The 25458-nt window shown below is 43.3% G+C and overlaps 1 protein-coding gene across 1 annotated transcript in view; it reads left to right on the top strand.

Annotated features, from left to right (window-relative positions):
- Window positions 1-25458, top strand: part of NMD3 (NMD3 ribosome export adaptor) — an 85346-nt gene that overhangs the window by 10055 nt on the left and 49833 nt on the right. Inside the window, exons 4-8 of the mRNA XM_077488055.1 lie at window positions 4818-4914; window positions 12936-13016; window positions 13230-13358; window positions 17771-17861; window positions 24376-24454. Coding sequence (XP_077344181.1) covers window positions 4818-4914; window positions 12936-13016; window positions 13230-13358; window positions 17771-17861; window positions 24376-24454 — 477 coding nt within the window. The remainder of the gene's footprint in view (window positions 1-4817; window positions 4915-12935; window positions 13017-13229; window positions 13359-17770; window positions 17862-24375; window positions 24455-25458) is intronic.

Genomic DNA, 25458 nt, shown 5'->3' with positions numbered 1-25458 from the left:
TTGTGATTCTAATTAGGGGGGAGGGGAGGGGCTATGTGTGACACTTCACTGATCAGCGCTCCCGATTACAGGGAGCTATGATCAGTGACAGTGTCATTAGGCAGAACGGGGAGATGCTTGTTTACAATAGCATCTCCCGTTCTTTCTCCCTGTGAGACGATCGCGGGTATCCCCGTGGACATTGGGTCTTTGGGACCCGCGGTCACAGAGCTCCCAGAGGGCGCGCACATGCTGCCTGCAAGCCGCCTCTTAAAGGGCCACGTACAGGTATGTTAATCTGCCTGTACGTGCCCTTCTGCCGCAGTATAGGTGCATGAGGTGGTCAGGAAGCGGTTAAAGTTCACTTCTGTATTAAAAAAAAAAAAAAAAAAAAAAAAAAATTCACATCTTTTTGCATGTAAAAAAGATCTGCATTTATTATCTTCTTTACTATGAGCCTGCAAAGCATTGCACCCACAAACTGACTGTGGTGTGCGGTGTGGTCTGGCTTGACCGGCACAGTGTTGATACACTGATACTGGTGCATTGCACTGTGTTGTGTTGTTGTGTTTTTTTTTTTTCCCAGTGACACTATATAGAGTTCTTTCAGCCGCATTGTGCTGAAATAAAACTACTGAGTTGGCGGATGCTGCACACAGGTTTTTTAATCTTAATGCAAAGAAGATACAAAACCTGCCTTTACAACCACTTTTAGGCTGGGTTCACACTTATGCGAATTAGATGCGGGTTGCACGGCGGCTCTTTACCAGGTGATCAGCTGTGTCCAGTCACAGATGTAATCAGGTTTAGCGGGGTTATCAGCAATCCTCCTCTCACGCTGACAGCGCAAAACCAGCAAATCCACACAGGGGCATGGGCACTGATTATCAGTGCAGCCTCATCAGAGCACACCAGTAAAGGAAATAAACAATACTTATTTACATACTTTTATAACACAAACCTAGAGAAAGTGTTTTTTTTTTCCCCCAACATTTTGTCTTTTTTTTTTTTTTTTTTTTCCATTTGTTTCAAAAATTAAAGACCCAGTGGTGATTAAAGTGGAGGTCCGCCCACACCTGCAAAAATTAAAAGCCAGCAGCTACACATACTGCAGCTGCTGACTTTTACTAGTAGGACACATACCTGTCCTGGAGTCCAGCTATGTCAGCACCACAGCTGATGTTTCCTCTGATGAGGGAACCCCACAGTGAAACATTACAGCTTCATGCCAGGTCCCTACTGCGCATGTGCGAGGCACCGCTGTATTCTCCTACTGGCCTGGTGGTGGGGGAAGAAGGAGGGAGCCAAGCTGCTGACATAATTCACCGTGGCTCAGTCTCCCAGGAGAGGGGACAGAGTACCTGTCAAAGAGGTATCCGCTCCCCCCAGGGGGGAGTGTCCTATGGGGAGGAGACAAATGAGCAGAAGTTCCACTTTTTGGTGCAACTCTGCTTTAAATGCCACCTAAAGAAAGTTCTATCTGTCTCAAAATATTAACAAATTTAGTTAGACCACGCAATTGTCATTCAAATTTATTTGAATGCAACAGTGTACCTGAATATTTTTTGACCATGTGCACTTTTCTACAGATAAAATAAAATTGCCATCAAGTAGTTTGAATCGGGTAAATACCTATGATTTGTCTTTGTTTCTGCAAAAATTATCTGGGGGGGGGGGGAGAATATGTAAAGTTAACCTCACAGATTAAATTGCAGCTGTGAATTGTTGCCGTCCAAAAATTTAACATCCTGTTTTAATAATATATTTCAAAATTAGGGCCTGATCTGTCAATGTATTCTTAAAAAGCATGAATTAATGTCAGACACTGACACTTTGCTTTAATGGTGGAATCCCTGTCAGTTCTGGCAAAGCGATGACATTTCTGGGTAGTTTAGATTTGCCTTTGTGTATGTGGAATTTGCCCGTTCTGCACACAGTGCCCCTTGCTATTGCAGTCATTTTAGGATCACTGTGACCTGTACACCTACAAACCCTGCTTCTTTCACAATATACTAGGAGTTCTGCAATCTTCCTACATCTGTACTCTGTAGCTGTATTGTCTCTTCAGCCTAAATGAATGCAGGATTTACAATAATAACAGGGAAGAGAATGTTTTTAGTGTTTTGAATGGAAAATTCATGAATTTGGCTGTAGCGAGTGTTTTTTCCTTTTTACAACCGCATGAACAATGCCATATAAAACCCAGAAAAGGGAAGTTTGGTGCAGCAGCACTAATTTGCAAAGTGGCGTAAGTGCGCCCTACATTAAAGCGATTGTAAAGGCAGACGTTTTTTTTTATCTTAATCCATTCTATGCATTAAGATAAAAAAAACACCTGTGTGCAGTAGCCCACCTCAGCCCCCCAATACTTACCTGAGCCCAACTCTATCCAGCGATGTTGCAGGAGAGACTCTACTGCCCGGGACTCTCCCTCATCATTGGCTGAGAGAGCTGCGGAGAGCCATTGGCTCCCACTACTGTCAGTCAAAGTCAGTGAGCCAATTAGGAGAGAGAGGGTGTGGCCCAGTCACGGCTCCATATCTGAATTGACGCACGGAGCTGCGGCTCGGCTCGGGTGCCCCCATAGCAAGCTGCTTGCTGTGGGGGCACTTGTTGGGAGGGAGGGGACAGGGGTGGCAAAGAGGGACCCCAGAAGAGGAGGATCCTGGCTGCTCTGTGCAAATCCACTGCACAGAGCAGGTAAGTGTTTGTTTATTTTAAGCAAAAAAAAAAAAGCGAGACTTTAGTATCACTTTAATTCTTTACCGTGAACACAAAATGCCTTCAATGAAGTCCGGTCAAAACCTACGCTAACACCTACTCGCACCCCCATTCTAAGTCCTATGCTAACCACCTTGTAAAAATAAGGTGTGTATTCTTACCTAATCTAAGGACGCTTTCGTCCGGTCATGTAATCAGTTCCCAGTGTGGGCTTCCGGGAAGAGGAGGGTCTCTCCCTCTCCCTATCCCCCTCCCCTGAAGCTGGCTGCTTTTTCCTTCACAAGATACCTGCAAATTTCAGTGAAAGAATAGCCAAGTTGTAATTTGCTGTTAAACTGGCCATATACAGGCAGGTGCCCAACTCAGAATGATGGGCAGGAATACATCTACTCATCTTCTGCTTTTTATTTTGTGATTCACCCAGAACTTGGCAAGAGGCCATCTGAGGCATCTCCATCACCACAGTGCACTGGAGTCACATTATCCTGCCAACTGACTCCTGCTATTGGCATTTTACAGATGCTGAGAGTGTTTTCTGCATGTGTTTGCAGGGTGTATGAATAAACATGATGGTAAAGGATTTTTTGTCAGGCAATTTGGCAATTTTGTTTCTAAACTTTAGGTTTGGTTTAACAAATTACTTTTCCTGCTTTACTGAAAAGAGAGGTGGCATGGGAATGACCACTTGGTCACTGTTCTTCACCTCAATTTGCTGGTCAAACACTGTGTGCTCTTTCCTCCCGGCAGCAAGCTTCGTTTCTTAGCTACTTTAAACTAGCTGATTTATTAATATTTTCATAACAAGCTTAAACACTAATCCTTTACATCTGCCTGGAGTTCACAAAGAGGGTGTAATTGCACTGAGCTGCTGTGAGTTCCCACTAGTTGATGATCTTATACCGGCACCAAAATATAGGGGATATAGTACAGAAAAAAATGCAATTCAGAGTACAATAATCTCTCAAAATGCTCTGCAAGGGAGTACAGCCACTTTGATAAATGTGCAGGCATACTATGAACATGCCACCTCATTGACTGACTTCTTTTTTTTTTTTATTTTCATCTGACCCTTTTATGGAGATCCAGAAGAGTAGCTCTCGCTATAGTTCTGGAGCGCCAATGCTGGACCATTCTGGTCTTGGCTTCTTGTGCCCGCCTCTCTCCTCTTCTGCCCATTCACAGAAACTGTTGTATTTTGTCAACTCATTCACAAAATAAAAAGGCTTCTGTGAATGTGCAGCCGAGGGTGGGGTTGGGCAGATATAATTGTGTTAGGACATAGTATCTCTCCTGTCAGAGCCCCGGAGTGTATCTTCTTATTCTCCAGGAGTGCTTTTATAAAACTGTCAGATCTAAACCAAAAAAATAAGTATGCAAGGTGGCATACACATCATTGGACACTTATTAAAGTGTCTGAACTCCTGGAGCTCAGCTTAAAGTGGATCTACACTGCATTTGAACACCACCAACTAAAAACACTATATTTAATTTACTTTTTTAATATTCAAACAAAATTCTCCCATCCACCTGTGTCTCTGTGCTTTATTTTGTTAAGAAACCTCTTTGAAAAACTTCCCCCTAGCATTTCTGGCCATGGCCATCTTGAGTAAGGACAAATGATTCATGTAACATTTATTTCCTGGAATCCATCTGCCCTTGGCTCAGACATGCATGCAGGAGAGTGTGCTTAGCTGAGAAAAACCCCACCTCCCTCCTCCTGAAGACTCATGGGATGTATGACACAATTTGCCTAGGCAAGAAACCTGGAAGTAATGGAACAAATGAAGGAAAAAAAGTTAAAACAAGTATACAGTATATTATTATTATTATTATTATTAATATACAGGTTTTATATAGCGCCAACAGTTTGCTCAGCGCTTTACAACATGAATATGATATACTTTCCTATGTATTTGCTAATGCTAGCAGTCTAAGGATTAAAAATAGTCAATGTTGATTGGAAGAGTGAATTCCCACTTTAAGAACTTCATTTACATTTTTGAAATACAGATTTTGCTATAGAACTAATTGATTTGTAACTGATGATGTAATTCTAGATATGTATATTAAGGATTTCATTTATTGTTGTTGTGTGTTTTTTTTTTTTTTTTTTTAAGCTATCTACAGCCACCAGGTACATGGCTTCAGTGTGCATTGGAGTCCAGAGAATTGCTTACGTTATGCCTGAAAAAACTGAAGTCTACATTGAGCAAGGTATGACTAGAGTGGGCTGAAGGGCATTCTAAAGCCCCATACACACTATCAGATTTTCTGCTGATTTTTTTTTCTTCAGATTTACCAAAACCATGTAGTAGAAGGGCCTGCCTGATTACATACACATTGGAACTCCTAAGGTTTGACCTCATATTATATGGTTTTGGTAAATCTGATGGAAGAAATCAGCAGAAAATCTGATGGTGTGTTTGGGGCTTAAGCTATCGTGTAGGTTTTAGATCATCATGGGGGTTATTTTACAACTTGCCTCAGTTTTTCTCAAAAACCCCCAATTCATTTTTTAGGTTTAAAATAGGTCTAATATGGCTTGATGGTCCTGAATCCAGCTTATAAAAGTGTGTCTTGTGATTCTCTTCAAAGATATTTTACACACACACACATCTTCTATTTCTGGGATCTTAATAGATTTGCAAGCTGATTTAACCTTCACAGGTAGTCCACAGGTTATTTAAAGTCTTGGCTCTGTGATGGTGGCCTAAAGGACATGAGGACAAGTACATTTTCCTGTCCCACTCCTGGAATGTTGCTCTTAAAAGCCGTACAGAATAGTCCTTTGAATGGGACACAGATGGCACTAAAGTATGAGTGAGGGCTGAACCAGTGCCCACTCTCTGTCCAAAGGGGAAAAAAAGGTTTTGGTCTGAGTCAGGCTTTTTGTTTTGTTCCAATCTGCAGAATTTGTGGCATTTCTGGATCTGCACTGAGTACACTGCGAAGTCACAGCTTGGAAGTCTTTCCTGCCACAAACACCGGATCAGAGTGAAGAGCTTAAACCCTCTCCGTAACTGCTTCTATTTTTGTGCAGCATGAAACCAAATCCTGTTAGCAACATTAAATGTTTGTTGGCTGAGTCCAAGTATTTCAGACAGATGTGTCGCACCAAACTAGTAAGCACACAAACAACTCGGATATTTACAAAACTTACTATAGTAATCCTAGCATTATGTCATTTATCCAATAGTGTATGTTCCTACATTTTAGATATTTATTGGAGCCATGTAACACCAGACTATATAGTAGAAAAGAGTTTACGTTTCTGCTAGGTTTTATATCTGTCTCTGACTCTGAGACTCCAGATTATTACTAGTGTCCTTTAGGTGATGGACGACTTCCTCCTTTTTTTTTTTTTTTTTTTTTTTTTTTTTTTTTTTTTCTTTGTAGTCATTCCTTTATTTTATTTTCTTTCTTCTGAAACTTCTATCTTCTGACTGCTTATTGCCTCAGGCTATTTAGCAGTTTCCTTATGGATTGGTGTTCTACTTTGGGTACCCTAATGGTACCCCACTGTGTGGGTCCGACCTGTAATGTTTGCTTCGAGCCGTGGATCAGTGCTGCCAACCTACTAGACTGAAATTTACTCACACGGCACCCAAAATTTACTGGCACAGCCAAGTTTTTGCTGGCATTTCTTAAAGTTACGAAATTCATTATGATTTTATGCTGCAAACAATCTGCAATTAGAAATGTGAATTAAGGTAGATATTAAGGCAAAAAGCATAGTCCTCATTTTATTTTCAATATAGTAAGTAGCTCAGGGACAGGACTTAGAAGGGCAAGAAATTAGAATGGGCACGCACACACACACATGAAGTTGAATCTCGCAGTGACCTTGGCAGCAGTCTGTGGAAGCACAGATGCTGATGACGCATCCCCTCATGAGTCACAGTCTCTCGCCAAGCCATGTCGTTCCTTCAGTCCACTCCAGTTCCGCTCCTGGCTTGCTTTGCTCCCATCCTGCAGACGGACACTTGAGGCTCCGGCCGCTCTGCTCGGCTCCCTTGCACCATGACATCACACATTATACTCAGGCACCGCCTCCACCAGATCCGCAGCCCAAATACAATGCAGCAGGCACGCAGTGTCAGCCGGCTCCAGACCGGAACTGGGCAACTGGGGCATTTTTTGCAGGTGTATACAGCCATATTCTTTACTGACAGCCTTTCTTTATTGTACATCAAGGAACACAGCCACAATATTTACTGTATGGATTATAGAGGGACCTTTAGCTGATGGACACTGGCACGCCCTATACAGGAAGTTTAGCTCCCTATATAACCCCTCCCCTTACTGGGAGTACTTTAATTTTTATTTTATTTTTTACCAGTATCTTAGGTGTTGGTCACGAGTAAAGATGTGCTGAGCTCTGCTGGAGAAATCTTTGCTGGGGCAAGCCATGCAACCGGATCCATTCAAAGTGTCTTTTCCAGGATGAATTGAATGGTACCCAGGCCTTGTGTCGGAAGAAACAAGGTTCTGCCTGTAACACTTCTCTTTTTAGAGAGCTGGATCTCGGGATCCAGCGTTTGTTTTTTTTTCAGCCATGTTTCCTTTCCTGGTGGGTTGCTTTACAGGCCCAGGAGTGTGGATCCCCCAATAAAAAGGGTCCCCAGGTTCTGATGTTTTTTTTTTAATGGAGCCCACCGCGAGGTGAAGATTCGGTCTGTCTGGTTTACCACAGAACCCTGCAGCCAGATAAGGTAAAGGGAGATTCCTAATAAATTTTTCTAATTCTTGTGGGGTTTCTCCTTTTAAGTAAGTTGTGCTATGCCTAAAGTCGCAACCGGGGGCTGTCAAGAGCACGTACCTGATTGCATGCTAGTCCGTCTCGCTCTGTGTCACAAGCTGCATGCTTCCTCTGAACCCAAGCTCCAGGTTGGATTTGGGAAGGGTTTTTTTTTTCTCTTCAGAAATGTCCCCCCACAGCTGCTTTCCAGGCTAAGAGGCCATGGGTCAGTCGGCGGTATGCCGCACCACTCCCACTGCTGCCACCATCACAGTGGCTCCATCCACCAGCCCTCCTCTCCTCCGCCCCAGTCCCCCCCCCACATGCAATCCGGTCGGATCAGAGCCCCCCGCTCACATGGAAAACCAGTCTCTTTTGAAAAAAAGATGAGGGGGCGGAAGGGGTGGTCAGAGGAGGGGGGGCGGGGCATTAGCGTGCCATCTGCGTGGTTCACCGCCCACAACGCGGGCTATGCATAACTATAAAGGTGTACTTTTTGCAGGTGCGTACAGCTAAAGGAGGGACACAGTAGATGGATGGATGGAATGTGAGTGTGGGTGACACAGGCATCCCAGGCACATTTACTTGGCATCAGACTGAGCCTTGATAGCAGCGGCAGTTGCTGGACTATTTTCCTCAGCAGTGGGTTCATTTCTGGTAGTACCTCTGCATTTGTGCTTGGCACAATGGGCAGAAGGGGAGGTACAAATACCCCGAAAAATAGGGGTTCAAAGGGATCTCCCTCAGGCTCTGAGGACCCTCCCTCTGCAACGACATCTCCCCCTGAAAGACCTAGAGAGGCTGGTCAGAGTGAGCCATCAGGGTTAGGGGCTGCAACTGCTTCTGGCATTTCAGCCCCTGTATATATTACTCGGTAGGTTTTTTTTTTTTTTTTTTTTTTTTCCTCAGCCATGAGTGGATTGGAGGAAACATTAACGGCCTTAATTGCATTTTCAGAAAGTGGAAAAAAACGCATTAGGTCCCCCTCTACCCTCAAACAGAGGAACTCTGGGAAAGGGAATATGAATCCCCCCTCAGGGGACCGCAAAGAGACTGGTGACTCCTCTTCCGAGGAATCAAGTGGGGAAGGACTCCCTTCAACTTCACAGGCTGAGAAATTGCTGGCGCGTTCTCTTAGGCCGCGTACACACGCGCGGACTGTTCGCCCAACTTTGTCCGTCCAACAGTTTCGGCAAACAGTCCGCTCAAACTTAGCATGGACGGACATGGCCACACACGACGGACGAACAGTTTGCTGAAACCGTGCGCGATGACGTGAACGGCACGTACGACGGGACGAAAAATACGACGTCCTATACACTGCATTATAGCTTTCGGCGTGAAAATCCTTTCTGAGCATGCGCGCAACTTTGTTTGACGAACAAGCCTACACACGAGCGGACTGTTCGCTGAAACAAGGTTTCAGCGGACAGTTTTACGGAATTTCCGAAAAACCTTGTCCGTCCAACTGTCCGCTGAAACTGTCCGCTGAAAGCCCACACACGAGCGGACTGTCCGCCCAAACACTGTTCAGCGGACAAAGTTGGACGAACAGTCCGCCCGTGTGTACGCGGCCTTACTGAAATGGTCTGCTCCACATTTAAGTTACCTTTTAACTGAGTTGGTTGAAAAGCCCACTTCTAGTTTGGGTTCACTGAAACATCCTAAAGCTGTGCATGCTTTTCCTGTTCATTTATTGCTGGAAAAGCTTATATATTCTCAGTGAGATCACCCAGATAAACATTTTCCCTCCTAAAAAGTTTCCAACACTTAATCCCATGGTGGAAAAATTTACAAAGATGTGGGTTATACCAGCAATATGTCCTCTTTAAATAAAAGTTTGACTTGTCCTGTTGTCAACACTCAAATGCTTAGGGATCCAACTGATTAAAAGTTGGAATTCTTGTTAAACATTTTTTCCTTGGCAGGTTCAGTAGCCCAACCTGCAGTGGCGGCAATTGGAATATGTCAGTCCTTGAGAGACCACTTGAAACAAGTGATCAAGTTTTTCCCTGAACAGCAGGCCCAGAAGTTAGCCAAGCTGCCAGCGGATTTGTGTTTTGCAATTGACACAATCAGAGATTCTATCCTTCAGACCTCTCGCCTTATGCTTGTGTTGGTGCAAATGCGTAGAATCTTATGGTTGAAAAATTGGTCAGCCGAAGCGCCATGCAAAAAGCTCCTGGCTGGTTTTCCCTTCTGCGGTGTAAGGCTGTTTGGGTATAATTTGGACAATTATATCCAAAAGATTTCAAGTGGGGAAAAGTACCCTTTTGCCCGTTAAGAAAAGGAGTAAACGTCCCTCTTTCTCCAGTGCCAGGGGCATCAGCCTCCAGGCAGTTGCGACAGCCTCCACCTTCAGGTTCAAGAGGTAAAACTCAGAGTCAACCCCAGGGACAAAAGAAGTCCTGGGGGAGGAAACCTACAAGACAGAATGCTAAAACCTCTTTATGAAGGGATGCCCCCGCTCGTTCGAGTTGGGGGAAGACTGCTACAGTTCTCAAAGGTCTGGCGGGAGGATTTTCAGGACAGATGGGTGGTGGTCTCCACAATAACTCTAGGTTACAAACTAGAGTTCCGAGAATTCCCGTCTCCTTGTTTCCTCAGATCAAATGTTCCCAAATACCCAGAGAAAAAGAAGTCTCTCCTTCAAGCGTTAGACCGACTTTTGTCGCAAAAAGTGAGCATAGTGGAAGGGCAGGGGTTGGGGTTTTATTCAAACCTTTTCACGGTGCCAAAACCAAATGAAGATTTCAGATCCATTCTAGATCTCAAAGATCTGAACCGGTTCCTAAAAATTTGATCTTTTCGCATGGAATCAATCCGATCAGTTTTCTCTATCCTACAAGGAGAAGAACTTCTGGCATCAATCAACATCGAGGATGCATACCTGCATGTACCTATTTTCCCCGCTCACAGAAATATCTGCGCTTCGAAGTGAAAAACCTCAACCTCTACCTTTCGGTCTAGCTACTGCACCTTGGGTGTTTACAAAGGTCCTGGCCCATCCTCTGGCCAGATTAAGGACCTAGGGTATAATGATTATAGCTTACCTAGAAGACCTGCTCTTAATAGACTGGTCGGTAGCCTGCTTAGACAAAAGCTTTGTCACCAGTCAACTACCTGGAATACCTAGGTTGGATCCTCAACCTAGAGAAGTCTTCTTTAAGGCCAGTAAGGAGACTAGAGTACTTAGGTCTGGTTATATATACAACCCAGAAGAGGGTGTTTTTACCCCAGGCAAAAATAAGCACCATAAAGGAGCTGGTTCAGGTAGTCAGGATGAAGGATCCTTCTATTCAAGGTTGTTGGGAAATATAGTAGCTTCATTTGAAGTGATTCCATATGCTCTGTTTCATTTGAGACTGCTGAAAAACCATATCCTATCTGCCTGGAACAAGAAAGTCCAGGCGCTAGATTTTCCGATGCATTTGTCGCAAATAGTGCCTCAGAGCCTCAGTTGGTGGTTGATGCCCGAGAATCTGCGGAAAGGAAAATCTTTCTTACCAGTTACCTGGAAGGTGGTAACAAGAAATGCAAGCCTTTCAGGTTGGGGAGCAGTTCTGGAAGAGACAACTGTCCAAGGGAAATGGTCTACAACTGAGAGGACCTTGCCCATCAACATTCTAGAGATTCGGGCAGCGTACCTAGCCCTAAAGGCCTGCACATTCAGGCTGCAGGGTTGTCCTGTCAGGATCCAATCTGACAATGCCACAGCGGTGGTTTATATCAATCGTCAAGGGGACAACAGAAGTCGTGCAGCTGCGGGAGAGGTAAACCAGATCCTAACCTGGGCAGAAAAGCATGTGCCATGCATTTCGGCAATCTTCATTCCAGGGGTAGAGAACTGGCAGGCACACTACTTAAGTCACCAGCAGTTGTTCCCAGGGGAAATGGTCTGTTCACCCTGACATCTTCTTGGCCATATGCCAAAGATGGGGGATCCCTGATGTAGATCTGTTTGCGTCCAGGTTCAACAACAAGATCGACAAATTTGTGTCAAGAACAGGGGATCACGTGCATGCTGGACAGATGTGTTGGTGACCCCGTGGGATCAGCTCTCACTGATTTATGCATTCCCTCCTATTCTGCTGCTACCACAACTTCTTTGTAGGATCAAGCAGGAAAATAAGTTGGTGCTTCTTGTGGCCCAGAAGATCTTAGTTTGCAGAAATAGTAAAGATGGCGGTAGGGGCCCCATGGACCCTACCACCACGTCTAGACCTGCTATCGCTGGGACCAGTGTTCCATCCTACCTTACAAACACTAAATTTAACGGTTTGCCTATTGAAACCCACATTCTAAGGAATCGTGGGCTTTCAGGCTCAGTGATTTCTACCTTGATTTAATACAAGGAAGCCAGCTTCCAGAGCCATTTATGATAGAGTCTGGAAGGTATATGTTTCCTGGTGTGAATCCAGGGGTTGGCATCCCAGAAAGTATGTCATAGACAGAATCCTTGCCTTTCTGCAAATGGGGTTAGAGATGAAGCTGGCCTTGAGTACTATCAAGGACCAGGTCTCGGCCTTATCGATATTGTTTCAACACCTGCTTGCTTCGCATTCTTTGGTCCGAAGCTCTAAACAGGGGGTAACGTGGCTTAATCCACCGGTTAGAGCACCCTGAACCCTTGGGACTTGAATTTAATTCTGTCCGCATTACAGAAACTTTTTTGCGTGCCCACGTCATATGACGTCCGGTCAGGATATTGCAACCACTTTGCAGACGTCATTTTGCTATATGGCGGGTGGCAAGTGGTTAATTAGACATATTCATTAATCCCACCCCTCTCCCCGCACCAGAAGAGAGAGGGAATAAAAAAAAGTCTGAATATTACTAATATCTCTCCTCCCCTCCATTCCCCAGGTTTCACCCTCGGTTACATGCATCCTGTCCCAAGATCCCGCAAATTACTTGGTGTCTTCTTCTCAATCCTCTAGATCCTCAACAATGAGAGTCTCTCTCTCTTCTGATTTGATGAAAAGATTCCATGGGAACACATCTCCCTATATTTCTCTAGTTTCTGCCTTCCTGTCCAAACCAGGTTCTCTAATCTATTCAGCTCTTCCACCTTCCTGAGCCACAAACCCACCCCAGATCTTTCACAGATCGCAGTGCAAACTGTGGAGTCAGACAGGAATCGGACCGCATGGATGTGAACACTTATGCAATCCGATTCCGGGGGGGGGGGGGGGGGGGGGGGTCCCTGCACTTTTTTTCATGCGAATCCGACGCAAGTTCAGCCATACAACTGTATGGCTGAACTTTGAGTGAACGTGTGATCAGCAGAGCAGTGTGGGTGAGAATCACATGCAATGTCTGTGTTCTCAATAGTGTGAAGCCAGGCTTGATACAGGAAAGAATGGCTAATTTATGTCGTATTACTTGAAATCATTTCGACAGAGGAGATGTGAATGTTTTTTTCTATGTATCTTTTAATAACGATGCCTTGAAGAAATCAGCATAATGTAATTATATTTGTATTCTTTGCACACAGGTGCGGCTTATAGATGCTGGCTTTATTTGGACTGAACCTCACTCGAAGAGACTTAAAGTGAAACTAACAATACAGAAGGAGGTAGGTGGCCCTACATATTGCAGGTGTGTGGGTAATTACCTCAGATTTCTTGCTGGAGAATAATCCTCTCTTCTGTTTCTTAGCAATAGCAGTGTGTGAGCTCTTTATAATGACATGTTCAGCCATGAAACTGGGTTGCCTTGCTTCTACTATATATGCCTGTAGAATGTAATGGAGTGTGTGGGTTGTAAAAACACTTCCTTCCTCCCACAGGTGATGAATGGCGCAATCCTCCAGCAGGTCTTTGTTGTAGAGTATGTGGTCCAATCGCAAATGTGTGATGATTGCCATAGAGTGGAAGCTAAAGATTTCTGGAAGGCTGTGGTCCAGGTCCGCCAAAAGGTAAAACTCTCCATTGTATTGAGTTGTCTGCTTGGTCTGTGCTGAGTTTTTATAAAATTGTACAGCAAGCTTTGACCAACGGTTGTTTTTTTTTTTTTTTTTTTTTTTTTTTTTTTTTTTTTAATAATGCTTTTTTTAACCAAGCTTTGAACCTTTAACCACTTGTCGACCGCCTGGCGGTAGAATTCCCCCCCCCCCCCGCACGAATCACCGTAGCTGTACGGCGGTCGCTTTAAGGGGTATAGGGGATGCGTGCATGCCCGCCAAGGTACTAAGAAGGAGCCAATGCGCGTGCCCGGTGGCTGCGATGTCCATCGGGCACACGCGATTGCTCCTGACAGAGCCAAAGCAGGGGATCTGTATGTGTAAACAAATTCACGTTCTGATGGTGAGAGGAGACAGATCGTGTGTTCCTAGTATATAGGAACACTGATCAGTTTTCTCCCCTAGGCAGTCCCATCCCCCTCACAGTTAAAGCACACTGAGGGAACACAGTTAACCCCTTGATCGCCCCCTAGTGTTAACCCCTTCCCTGCCAGTGACGTTTATACAGCAATCAGTGGCTGTGATCGCTGTATAAATGTCAATGGTCCCCAAAAAAGTGTCAAGTGTCCGATTTGTCTGCCACAATATCGCAGTCCCAATAAAAATCGCAGTTAGCTGCCATTACTAGTAAAAAAAAAAAAATGCCATAAATCTATCCCCTATTCTGTAGATGCTATAACATTTGCGCAAACCAACCAATATACGTTTTTTTTTTTTTCATAATTGTTCCCTTTTTTTTTTATAGCGCAAAAAATAAAATTTGCAGAGGTGATAAAATACCACAAAAAGAAAGCTCTATTTGTGGGGAAAAAAGTACTTCAATTTTATTTGGGTACAGCGTCACATGACTGCGCAATTGTCGGTTAAAGCGTTGCAGTGCTGTATTGCCATAAAAAATGGCCCGGTTAAGAAGGGGGTAAATCCTTCGGGGGCTGAAGTGGTTGACGGAACCTTCAGTTCCAGTATGGGTATGTTAAGCTGGCCATAGATGGAAGAAAGAAAATGGCTTGATTTTCCTCCCATCAACATAGTATTGATTGGGAAACCCCCTCCGTGGAGCTATTGTATCCTTCCAGTGGAGGGGTGGGTAGCTGTCCCAAGCAGAACACAGTGATTGCTAGCGGCTATAGTCGCTGGATGTAAACGCATGTAAAAATCCAGCATGCTAGTTGTACCCAAGTTGGGTACATTCAGTCTGCCCATACATAGTTTGAATCTCGGCCGGTCCCTGCTGAACCAAGAATGTAAGGGAAACGCTTGAACCCAATCTGCAGGTACACAGCAAAGGGAGCATTGTGTGTGGTGGTAGGGATGCAGCAGATGTAGAGGATACTAAACTGGCCAGCTGCAAGTGGTTCTATTTCACTGTACCTTACGTCAGTGGCAGCAAAAGACGTAAATGTTCCAAACCACCAGCTCCCTACCCATCTGTGGCAGCTGCCCACCAAAATACCTTCAGCCTGTTCCTGAGATCTTCCCTATACCCTTTTTTAAAGACCTGGTATACATCCCTGCCTGCACTTTGTATTGTTCTCCTGCTTAAGATACCCATTGATCGTGTAGTTTCATGGTGGAAGATTTAGTAAAACTGGTACTCAGAATGCGGCGCAGCTGTGCATGGTCGACAATCGGCTTCTAACTTCAGCTAGTTCAATTAAGCTTTGACAAAAAAAAGCCTGGAAGCTGATTGGTTTCTATGCAGCGCTGCACTAGATTTTGTGCACTACAACCTTATTTAGTATGGACTGTTAGTTATGGTGCCTCTGTTGCCTGTTCATTCATCTGCAGTGCTAGAGAGAAAGGGACCAGGGAACATGTTTCTTCGGTCCCTCTCTGTCTCAAAAGTGAGACTTCACGGTTCTGTTTGAACCCCTGATATTTCACCATTAATAAAAAAACTATAAAAAGTAAAAAAAAATTGTGAAATCAACTGCTGCTCTACTGACTGACATGGTCCATTGCTCTAAATGAATACCATCCACTGCCTATTTTTTTTTTTAAATATTGCAGCAAATAATAATAAAAAAATAAAAAAGGGGCTCATTTATATGGGTTCTCTGGCCCATACAGTGTGAATGAGCGGCTCGCTTATGCAGCTGGGAGCCGTCTGTTACCCTATGGGGATGCAGAACACAACCACAGGTCCCAATCTGGTAGGTGTGCGGGTGAGTGGACCCGAATGCATATGGTCTGTGTACACGTATATCCATGCGCTAGTTGCTGCACCCTGTAATATAGGTTGCCCCAAGACCACACACACACACCTTTATTTATTGCCTTGATACAGTTTTATCTTTAAGGTTTAGCAGGAATATTGTAAGTTATGTTGTGTTTGGGTCAGATAATTATTTTGTTGTATTTTTTGTGAAAAGGAAATAGTCGGAAAACTCACACAAAAAAAAAAAAAAACAGGTAAAGGCAATATGAGTTTAAAAAAATGCACATAAAAAAAGAAGGTGAAGGCATATAAGCCTTTATGTGCAATTTAAATTCCGACAACTTGACAGATAGTAACCCACGTTTAAAACGTCCGTTTTGCTGTGTTTACATGCTGCGTATGCGTTTTTGAAGCGTTTAAAAAAAAAAAACTTTTTGTTTATTTTTTTTATTTTTTTTTTAAATAGCCAAAAATGAAAAAGGCCTGTAAACTAAACTCTGCTAAACTCGAGTTACTGTGTTTAGAAGTATTTATGCCTCTAAACTCAGCATCTGAACTCATTTTTTTGCTTTCCAAAAAAGGCCTCTAAACTCAACTGCCTATAAATAACATTAAACGAACCTGTGTACATGTACACATGAGATAACATTGGATGATTTCAGGAGCAGCTTAGAAAAAGCAGCCGAGCGCTTCTGAACATCCTTTTTTTACTAGCAGCATTGTACATGAGGGTTAAAAGCAAAAGGTTTTTTCCATTACTGCATTTAATGCAGGAAGGTAAAAAGATGCGCCTGCAGGCAGGTACGTCCCACCCCATTACATACCCAAGCCCACTCTCGATCCAGTGATGTGCAGAAGAGCTGAGGCACTCTAGCTCCTCATTGGCTCCAATACCCCAGCAGGAACCATTGGCTGCCACTGCTGTCAAACAGAGCCAGTAAGTAGGGAGTGTAGGTGGGGCCTGTCTTATGGACACACAGAGTGTAGCTCAGGAGAGAGCATGCACAAGTGCCCCCATAGCAAGCGGCTTACTATGGGGGCATTTGGCAAGAGGGAGTAGCCATGAGAAAGGGCGGCACAATGGTGTAGACATGCTGATAGGTTAATTGGCTTCTGTCTAAATTGGCCCTAGTATATGAATGTGAGTTAGGGACCTTAGATTGTAAGCTCCATGAGGGTAGGGGGCCGATGTGAATGTACAATGTATATGTAAAGTGCTGTGTAAATTGACGGCGCTATACAAGTACCTTTTAAATTAATAATAATGGGAAAAGGAGGATCGGGATCAGAGCGTGCACAGAGCAGATAAGTATGACATGTTTGTTATTTTAAAACAAAAAACCCAAGCCTTTAATATTACTTTGTTTCTTGGGACATGTGTGAGCTGTCATTTCTCCTTCTCACATACGAGAATAAACATTTTTATACTTTTTTGATATTTAAAGTGGTAATGCAGCTTTCTGGCATCTTTTTCACTTTTTAAATGTCAGGTGACATTTCATGTGGATTGCAGACAGTCATTCCATTACAGAAAGCATTTGTTGGGTAGCAATGACATAAATAAAGATACAGAACTCTAAGAAATGAATGTCTGTGGCTATAGTAATCCTTTGTGTTCAGTGTCCAGTCAGGAATACCTGGTTATGTTATCCATGCCATCAGTTGTAATATCGGCCACCATTCATTTTCTGTGTCCTGCTTTTCAGTGACATCTGGTTTCTCATCCTCATATGTCTCAATGGGATTCATTGCTGGACGTCACTACCATGGCAACTAGACAAACACATGGCATCAAACCTGTAGTCCTCCATTTAATCTGATATTGCTAATGCTGGGAATTGATGAGACTTAGACAATTTGTAGATGTGTAGTGGGAAAATAAGTTAATGGCCACCACACGATATGCCCATGACTTCAACTTTGCCTAATTAAGTGTCATGTAAGTTTGCTTCCATTTTTACCGTGTGAATGATGCATTCAAGGAAAGCCTGGCACGTGTAAAATGAAGTTTTAGGCCATAATCCGAGTAATGTGTCAATTCATTTTTCATCTAAGATTAAACTGAAAAACAAAGTGCCTCTCTCCTACATCTTCTACCTAATGTTTGCTATATTGTAAAGGGAATATTTTAAAGCTAAACCTTTATTATCACACTGTATAAAAGTTGTGTTAATTATGTTTGCATTGTTTTCCCTTTTTTGTTCTTCAGGTTCTTCATAAGAAGACTTTCTATTATTTGGAACAAATTATTTTGAAACACAGACTTCACCAGAACACGCTACGTGTCAAAGAAATACATGGTAAAGGATTTTGCACCATTTTTAAAATTCTGGTTTGACACCATGTATTTTATAAACTGATCTTGTCAAAAAGTGTACTGTGACACCTTCCCCAGCTAAACTAAACCATATATTCTTCATACTTGTCTATGCTGGCTCGCTGCTCATGTGCTAGTATGTAAACAAATCTGCATGGAAAGAGGCCACACTTGTGTTCCTAGGGTAAGAAAGATACTGGGATGCAGATCTAATAAAGTAATCCACTTAGACTGTTCAGCCTTAACATTATGACCACCCCACTAATGTTGAGTTTCCCTTTTGCCACCAAAACAGCCCTGACCTGTTGAGGCATGGACTTCACTCTGAAGGTATGCTGTGGTATCTGATCCAATCCAGGGGCCTTCCTGGATTGGACTTGATTTTCGGCACATGCAACAAATGCTCAATTGGTTTAAGATCTGGAGAATTTTTTATTTTTTGGAGAATTTAAAGGCCAAGTCAAAACCTTGAGGACACCTTTTTCCATTGCTCTGTGGTCTAGGTCTGACGGCCCATGTGCCCATTGTAGGCGCTTTTGACTCTGGGCACAGGTTAGCATGGGCATCCTGACCAGTATGCAGCTGCGCAGTCTCATATGCAAAAAAAACAGATGCACTGTGTGCTCAGACACCTTTCATTCGGCATTGGCTGCCCATGATCCTATCGCCAGTTTTCCTTCCTTGGACCACTGTTGTTAAGTTCTGACTACGGGTTGACCAATTATCAGAGTGGCCGATTATCGGGGGCCTATATTCATTTTTTTCAAAATATCGGTCAAAAACAGACCAATATTACCGATTATTACTTCAAAGGGTTGTACTGGGGTAATACATGCAGCTGCAGGCATCACCCTGGCCGGGACCCTTCTTTAGAGCAGACAGTGGGCTTTCCTGTAATAACAACTGAGGAGGCTAAGCAGCCACTTGGCTGTTATTTCAAACAGTGGGAGGGAACGTCCAGCCCTCCCCCTCCCATTGCTCCGCCTGGGTCTCTTGTCCTACCAGGAGGCCCGAGCTGCCCGCTGGCTGCCCGGAGACCTGAACAAAGTTGGAATTGGCTTTGATTGAGTCTTGGAACTAGTAACCCGGAAGCGATGTCATGACATCCTAAAGGCACCAGTTTTTAAAACTAGAAATTTGCAGAGGAGGATTTTGGGGTCTTGTAGACCCCAGATCCCTCCATAAAGAGTACCTGTCGCTGCCTATTACTGTCACAAGGGATGTTTAAATTCCTTGTGCCAGCAATAAAAGTGATAAAATGTAATAGGACAGTGTAAAAATAAAAACTTTAAATGTACAGAATATCATCAGCTGCTATCAGCTATCGGCCGGAAAGGCAGCCGAAAAATCGGTATTGGCCAGAAAAAACTTTATCGGTCAACCCCTAGTTCTGACCAGGGCAGCTGATAAGGCAGTACAACCAGCCCTCCTGTACTGGGCCCGGGTCTCATCCATTCAAAAGGGGGCTCGGACATCTGATGAGCAGGAGGGCCGGCTGCACTGCCTTATTGCTGACACCAATGACTCTTGTCGATCCCCGTGCAGTGCTACTGGCCTCTATTCTTCTTTCTTTCAACAGCTGTGCTGCAGGGGGAGCTGATCTTGGATCTGCGCCCCCTTTCACCTGCTGTCTGGCACCCTATGTGTGCCCTCTGCCCTGCAGCACACAGGGGGATTGGTTTTAGGATTGATAATGGGAAGGGGGGGGGGGGGGGGGGCGGTAAATATGTAATGTACCGACCCCGCCTTTACTGAACTGTCCTGTCCTGAGTCCATTCCTCACTGAAGCATAGTAAACTGTTTACAATGCATTTGTATGTGAATTAACACCCTCAGAACAATTCCTGTTCATTAACTGTCCTGTGCAGCTGAGGCTGATCCTCAGTCCATTTCTCTGTCTCAAATGTGAGACATCGGGGATCTGATTAGCCCATTATTTCACAAGGAGGCCCCCCAAAAGGGCAGCTTAAAATAGAAAAAATACATAAATATAATAAAAAAAAAAAGTAACATTCTAAAAAAGAATAAAAAAAAAAAAAAGGGACTCATTCAAATGTACCGTATTTATTGGCGTATAACAGGCACAGATGTATAACACACACATTCATTTTAAGAGGGAAGTTTCAGGAAAAAACGTATATTTTAAATAAGGAACTTTGAAGCAAAATAAGGGTCAGTGCCCATCTGCAGCTTCATGATTGCCATCAATGCAGCCTGATCAATGTCCATCTGCAGCCTCACCTTTGCCTTCAATGCAGCAGCCTCACCTTTGCCTTCAATGCAGCAGCCTCACCTTTGCTTTCAATGCAGCAGCCTCACCTTTGCTTTCAATGCAGCAGCCTCACCCTTTTGCCTTCAATGCAGCAGCCTCACCCTTTTGCCTTCAATGCAGCAGCCTCACCCTTTTGCCTTCAATGCAGCAGCCTCACCCTTTTGCCTTCAATGCAGCAGCCTCACCCTTTTGCCTTCGGTGCAGCAGCCTCACCCTTTTGCCTTCGGTGCAGCAGCCTCACCCTTTTGCCTTCAGTGCAGCAGCCTCACCCTTTTGCCTTCAGTGCAGCAGCTTCCTATTACAGAGGCCGCCAAGTAAACTGGAGATTCTCACTGTATGTAATCTGACGGCGCTCGTCCCGCCCCCCTCCCTGTCCCCTCCCTGTCCCCTCCCTGTCCCCTCCCTGTCCCCTCCGAGCAGCTAAAAATTAAAGTATTGGCATATAACACGCACACGCTATTTGCATACATTTGTGTTGTATGCCAATAAATACAGTACTTTGCTCTCTGAAGAGTAGTCAGCATTTGGATCTCTCATCAAAGTCTGCTTCATCTCCGCACTTTGAAGAGACGCGCAATTCAGTTAAATGGGTTCTGTCCGCTGGGAGAATAATTTTCTGCCATGGCTGAGAAGCATAGCATTTGATATTTTCAGAGGGGAGTCCCTGTCAGTTAGGCTGTACGGTGTCCTGTGATTTCTAACAGCACCCCTAGTTCTGACCACTACAGACCAAGAAAATCTCACAAGAGCTGCAGTTTTGGAGATGTTCTGACCCAGTTGTCTAGGTATTACAATTTGGCACTTGTCAAATTCACTTAAATCGTAACGCTTGCCCATTTGTTTTCTGCTTTGAACACATCAACTTCAGGAACAACATGTTCACTTGCTGCCTGATATCCCACACACTTTTAGGGGCCATTGTAATGAGATAATCAATGTTGTTGACTTTGTCAGTGATCATAATGTTATGGCTGAACGGTATATAGCTGCATGCAAAAATACCTTTGGTATATATATATATAATTTTTTTTTTTATGCATACAGTGTATGAACTGCCCTAATATCAGCCTCTGGTAATCTCGTTCACAGCAGCATACAAGCTGGCAATGGGGAGGGCCAACCTCCTGAGCCAATCACTTCTCCATTGCTTTGCTGTTTTTAGTTTCACCGAATGGGGTGGGAACAGGTATGACCATGTCGGAGTATGCATGCCCCTTCACTGCACCAGGATGAATAATTGCCTGACTAGTGTAGTTTGCAGGGTGAACTAGGAACTGGCTGTTTTGTCGGCAACAGTTGCCTGGATAATAAGGCTTAATGAAATTAAAAATCCTTTTTTCCCAAAAATAACTGCATGCGCATTTATTTTTATATTTAAGCTGTTTGTCTTCTGCCCCAGTGCAGCTTCAGCTTATATAAAGCATTACATGTTCTATGCAAAGTACTGCAAAATATGTTGTAGTTTTATACAAAAGCAGATTCTTGGTAGATGCAGAGTTGATTAATGCACCATTTTGTTTTTGGCTTGCAGGAGAAGGAAATCAAAGCACTTAGAGAATACTTGCATAATATGACACAACATGTATATAATTCTTCTGGTTAGAATCAGACTCACAAAAGATGCAACTCAGCAGCACTAACCTCCTCTGGATTACCATGCTGGCTGAGTTGAACACTTTTACTCATTCTATTGCAGTTTGTTTTTATGAATTCAGTTAAAAGGGAACAGCTTAAATTTAATGTGCGTATAATGGCACTGGGGAAAATTTAAATGCACAAGGAAGCCTCTTGCTTACATCCATCAGACACAACAGGTACATACTAGTGGTGCAAATGATTTCATTACCTTGAAATCATTGTGTTAGATGTCCAATTACCCACATGCCACACCAGAATTATTATTTTTTTTTCGAAGTATATAAGTAACGCTTAGTGGAGAAGAACTAAACCTTTATTGTAAGCACATTTTATGCTGTTTAACAAACCTTTCTGTAGTCTTTTTTTTGTTTTGGACTGAATGTAATCCCAAGTGACAGAACAGGAAATGGCCAGGAAGTGAGGATGGATGAAACAAAGTCAGTGAGATTGGTGTTGGCTGCTCCTCTATAAATAGGTCCTGAGTAACCTAATATTCATTAAAAAAAAAAGCACCAGAGGGCTCCTCCATCTGAGTGTAAACCATAAGAAATAAACATATATTACACTTACTAGATACAAGTTGGTTTTAAGCATCTCATCCTATGACGTGTGGTCATGTGAGGGACTGCAGAGATTGGCAGCAAGTGGCTGGTGAAGGCAGAGTCATGCTGGGAAGCGACTGGATCACAGAGCGTGAAGACCGCCTTGTAGCTAGGAGCTGGAACTTAAGCTGTCAGACTAGGTCCACTTGGCAGGGAACGGCTGCAATTGGCTGGTCACGAGGATGACGTCACTACATTACAGGGGATGAGGTTATGCATTTTGGGGCACTGACCCTTTGTCAAACCAGTGAGAGGGCTTGTGTCATGCAGCGCTTGCTGCTGATCTCTACCGTCTCTCAGATTACCACACTTCATAAGATGACTTTCCTAACACCAACTTATAGCTAGTTAGTGCAATATACAGCAGGTAAAATAAGTATTGAACATGTCACCATTTTTTTTAGGTGTATGTATTTTTACAGGTGCTATTGACATTAAAAGAGTGAAAAGAATTATCAGAAGAGTTGTCCAAGAACCAATTGTGGAGAGCTTCAGAAAGACCTGTAATAAGCAAGGAACAATTGTTTCAAAGAAAACAATAAGTAATGCTCTCAACCGCAAGGTGTGTATTCACGTTCACCACACAAGATTCCATTGCTGAAGAAAAAGCATGTTGAAGTTCATTTTAAAGTTTGCTGCACAACATTTAGACAAGCCTGTGAAATACTGGAGGAACTTGAACTCTTTGGATGCCATGGTGCACCATGTTTGGAGGGTATATTGCACTATACATTACCCCAAAAAACACTATACCAACAGTGCGGTTTGAAGGTGGAAACATCATGGTGTGGGACTGTTTTTCAGCATACGGTACTGGAAAACTTCATATCGTTGAAGGAAGTATTAATGGAAAAATGTACCAATATGTTCTTGCTAAAAATCTGCCATCTACCAGGAGGATGAAGATGAAATTAAGGTGGACATTTCAGCAAGACAATGATCCCAAACACAAAGCCAAAGAAACTCTCAATTGCTTTCAAAGAGAGAAAATAAAGCTGCTAGAATGGCCCAGCCAACCACCTGACTTCAATCCAATAGAAAATCTATGGAAAGAACTTCATAAGACACGCAGTACCCTCAAGATTTGAAGACAGTGTGAAAGAATGGGCCACAATCACACCTGAGGAATGCGTGCAACTAGTTTCTCCATACAGGAGGCGTCTTGAAGCTGTCATTACCAACAAATAATTTGTATGAAGTGTTAAATACATTTCAGTTAGTGTATTCAATACTTTTCCCTGTGTCATTCCATTGGTTTACATATAACTTCAATTCTCAACTTATTTGAATTGCATGGTGACATGTGGTGAGAATTTTTCATGTCCATAGCACCTTTTAAAAATATATTTATCTAGAAAAATGATGATGTGTTCAATACTTATTTTACCTGCTGTATGTTTAATCCATATTGTCACTAATGCCGCGTACACACGAGCGGACTGTATGGCGTACTTAGTCCGTCATACAATCCAACGGACAGTCCGTCATACTTTCGACTGAACGGACTTGACCACACACGATGAACAGACAGTCCGCCGAAAGCGTGCGCGATGACGTGTACAGCACGTACGACGGGACTAGAAATAGGAAGTCCAATACACAGCAAAGCACCCTTCCGCCGTGTAAATCCTTTCTGAGCATGCGCCATTCTTAGTCCGTCGAACTAGCCTACTGACGAGCGGATTGTCCGCTGAAACCAAAGTACGACGGACAGAATTTCGAAAAATCCGCTGAAGCCCACACACGAGCGGACTGTCCGCTGAAATGTTTCGACGGACTAAGTACGCCATACAGTCCGCCCGTGTGTACGCGGCATTATTCTTATGGTTTACACTCAGATAGAGGTGCCCTCTTGTGCTTGCTTTTTATTTTGGACTTGCTGTTAAATAATTTTTTTATAGGTCACATCTTTTCTGTTTTTTAGCTTGTACACCTATGAAAATTAGTACAACCAAGTGTTGCTAACCTGTTATATTCTTTTATAGAGGGGCTGGACTTCTATTACGCAACTAAGCAACATGCACAGAAGATGGTGGAATTTCTTCAGTGCACTGTTCCCTGCAGGTAAATTGCAGATTCACAAAAAATTGTTTGCTTAAAAAATATTTACTCAGTGAGGGATTAAGCCAGCCATACATAAAAATAGATTTTGGTTTTACTTAGAGTTTAAGCATTCAGAAACTAAGCCTTACTGCTCCCTATCTTGATATGATTCAGTTTATGTAGCGTGTGCATAACATAATGACGCAGGCAGACAGATGTTCATTGTGAAATGACAGACGGGCAGGAACCCTATTCTATTGTTCTTGGAGGATGTGCTGCGGCACTATCTGTCACCCGCTGTGTACAATGGACACAGAGGATGACTGATCAGTGTACCGGCCCACTGCGGGTACCATGTGACTACTGTGACCAATCATACCAGACCACATTACAGTTGTAAACGATGAACACCTTACTTACATGCTGTTCATTGTATACAGTTGTGTTGCTAGCTGTGATTGGTCACTCTGATCACATGGTACAGACCGAGCCAATCATAGCAATTTGTACCATGTGATGTGGCTAATCACAACAATACACAGTATCTACACACTGTCATTCAGAAAAATATTTACTTCTAGCATTGAAAAAACAGGGGTGGTTAAAAATCACTAAAAGAAAGCTCTAAAAAAATTATAACAATTTCATATGGGTAGTGTTGCATGACTGTGCAATTGTCATTCAAAATGCAACAGCGCTGAAAACTGAAAATCTGCCTGGGAAGGAAGGGGGGAAAAGTGGCCAGTATTGAAATGGTTAAGGAGCTTGAGCCAGTATATTGCCTAGCGACTAATGCACAATCTCTTTCCTAAGCTGGAAGTATACTCGACTTATTGTTTACGTTAACGGATGTCCATAAAGTGTGGGAGAAGACTTCATTTGACATCCTTGCCATGGAAACTGTTTAATATATAGTTTTTTCTCTCCACATTGTTTGTGGTCTTTCCTGCCGTGTTGGAAAATGTGTGTTCCAGGTGCTTTAATCTTGTTCTAGTGCTAAATAGAAAGCACGTGATGTCAAACTT

The sequence above is a fragment of the Lithobates pipiens genome, unplaced genomic scaffold (genome assembly GCF_037356315.1).
Source record: "Lithobates pipiens isolate NorthernLeopardFrog02 unplaced genomic scaffold, aLitPip1_a1.2 Scaffold_18, whole genome shotgun sequence".
Lineage (NCBI taxonomy): Eukaryota > Metazoa > Chordata > Amphibia > Anura > Ranidae > Lithobates > Lithobates pipiens.
This window is presented reverse-complemented; position numbering and strand designations above follow the sequence as displayed.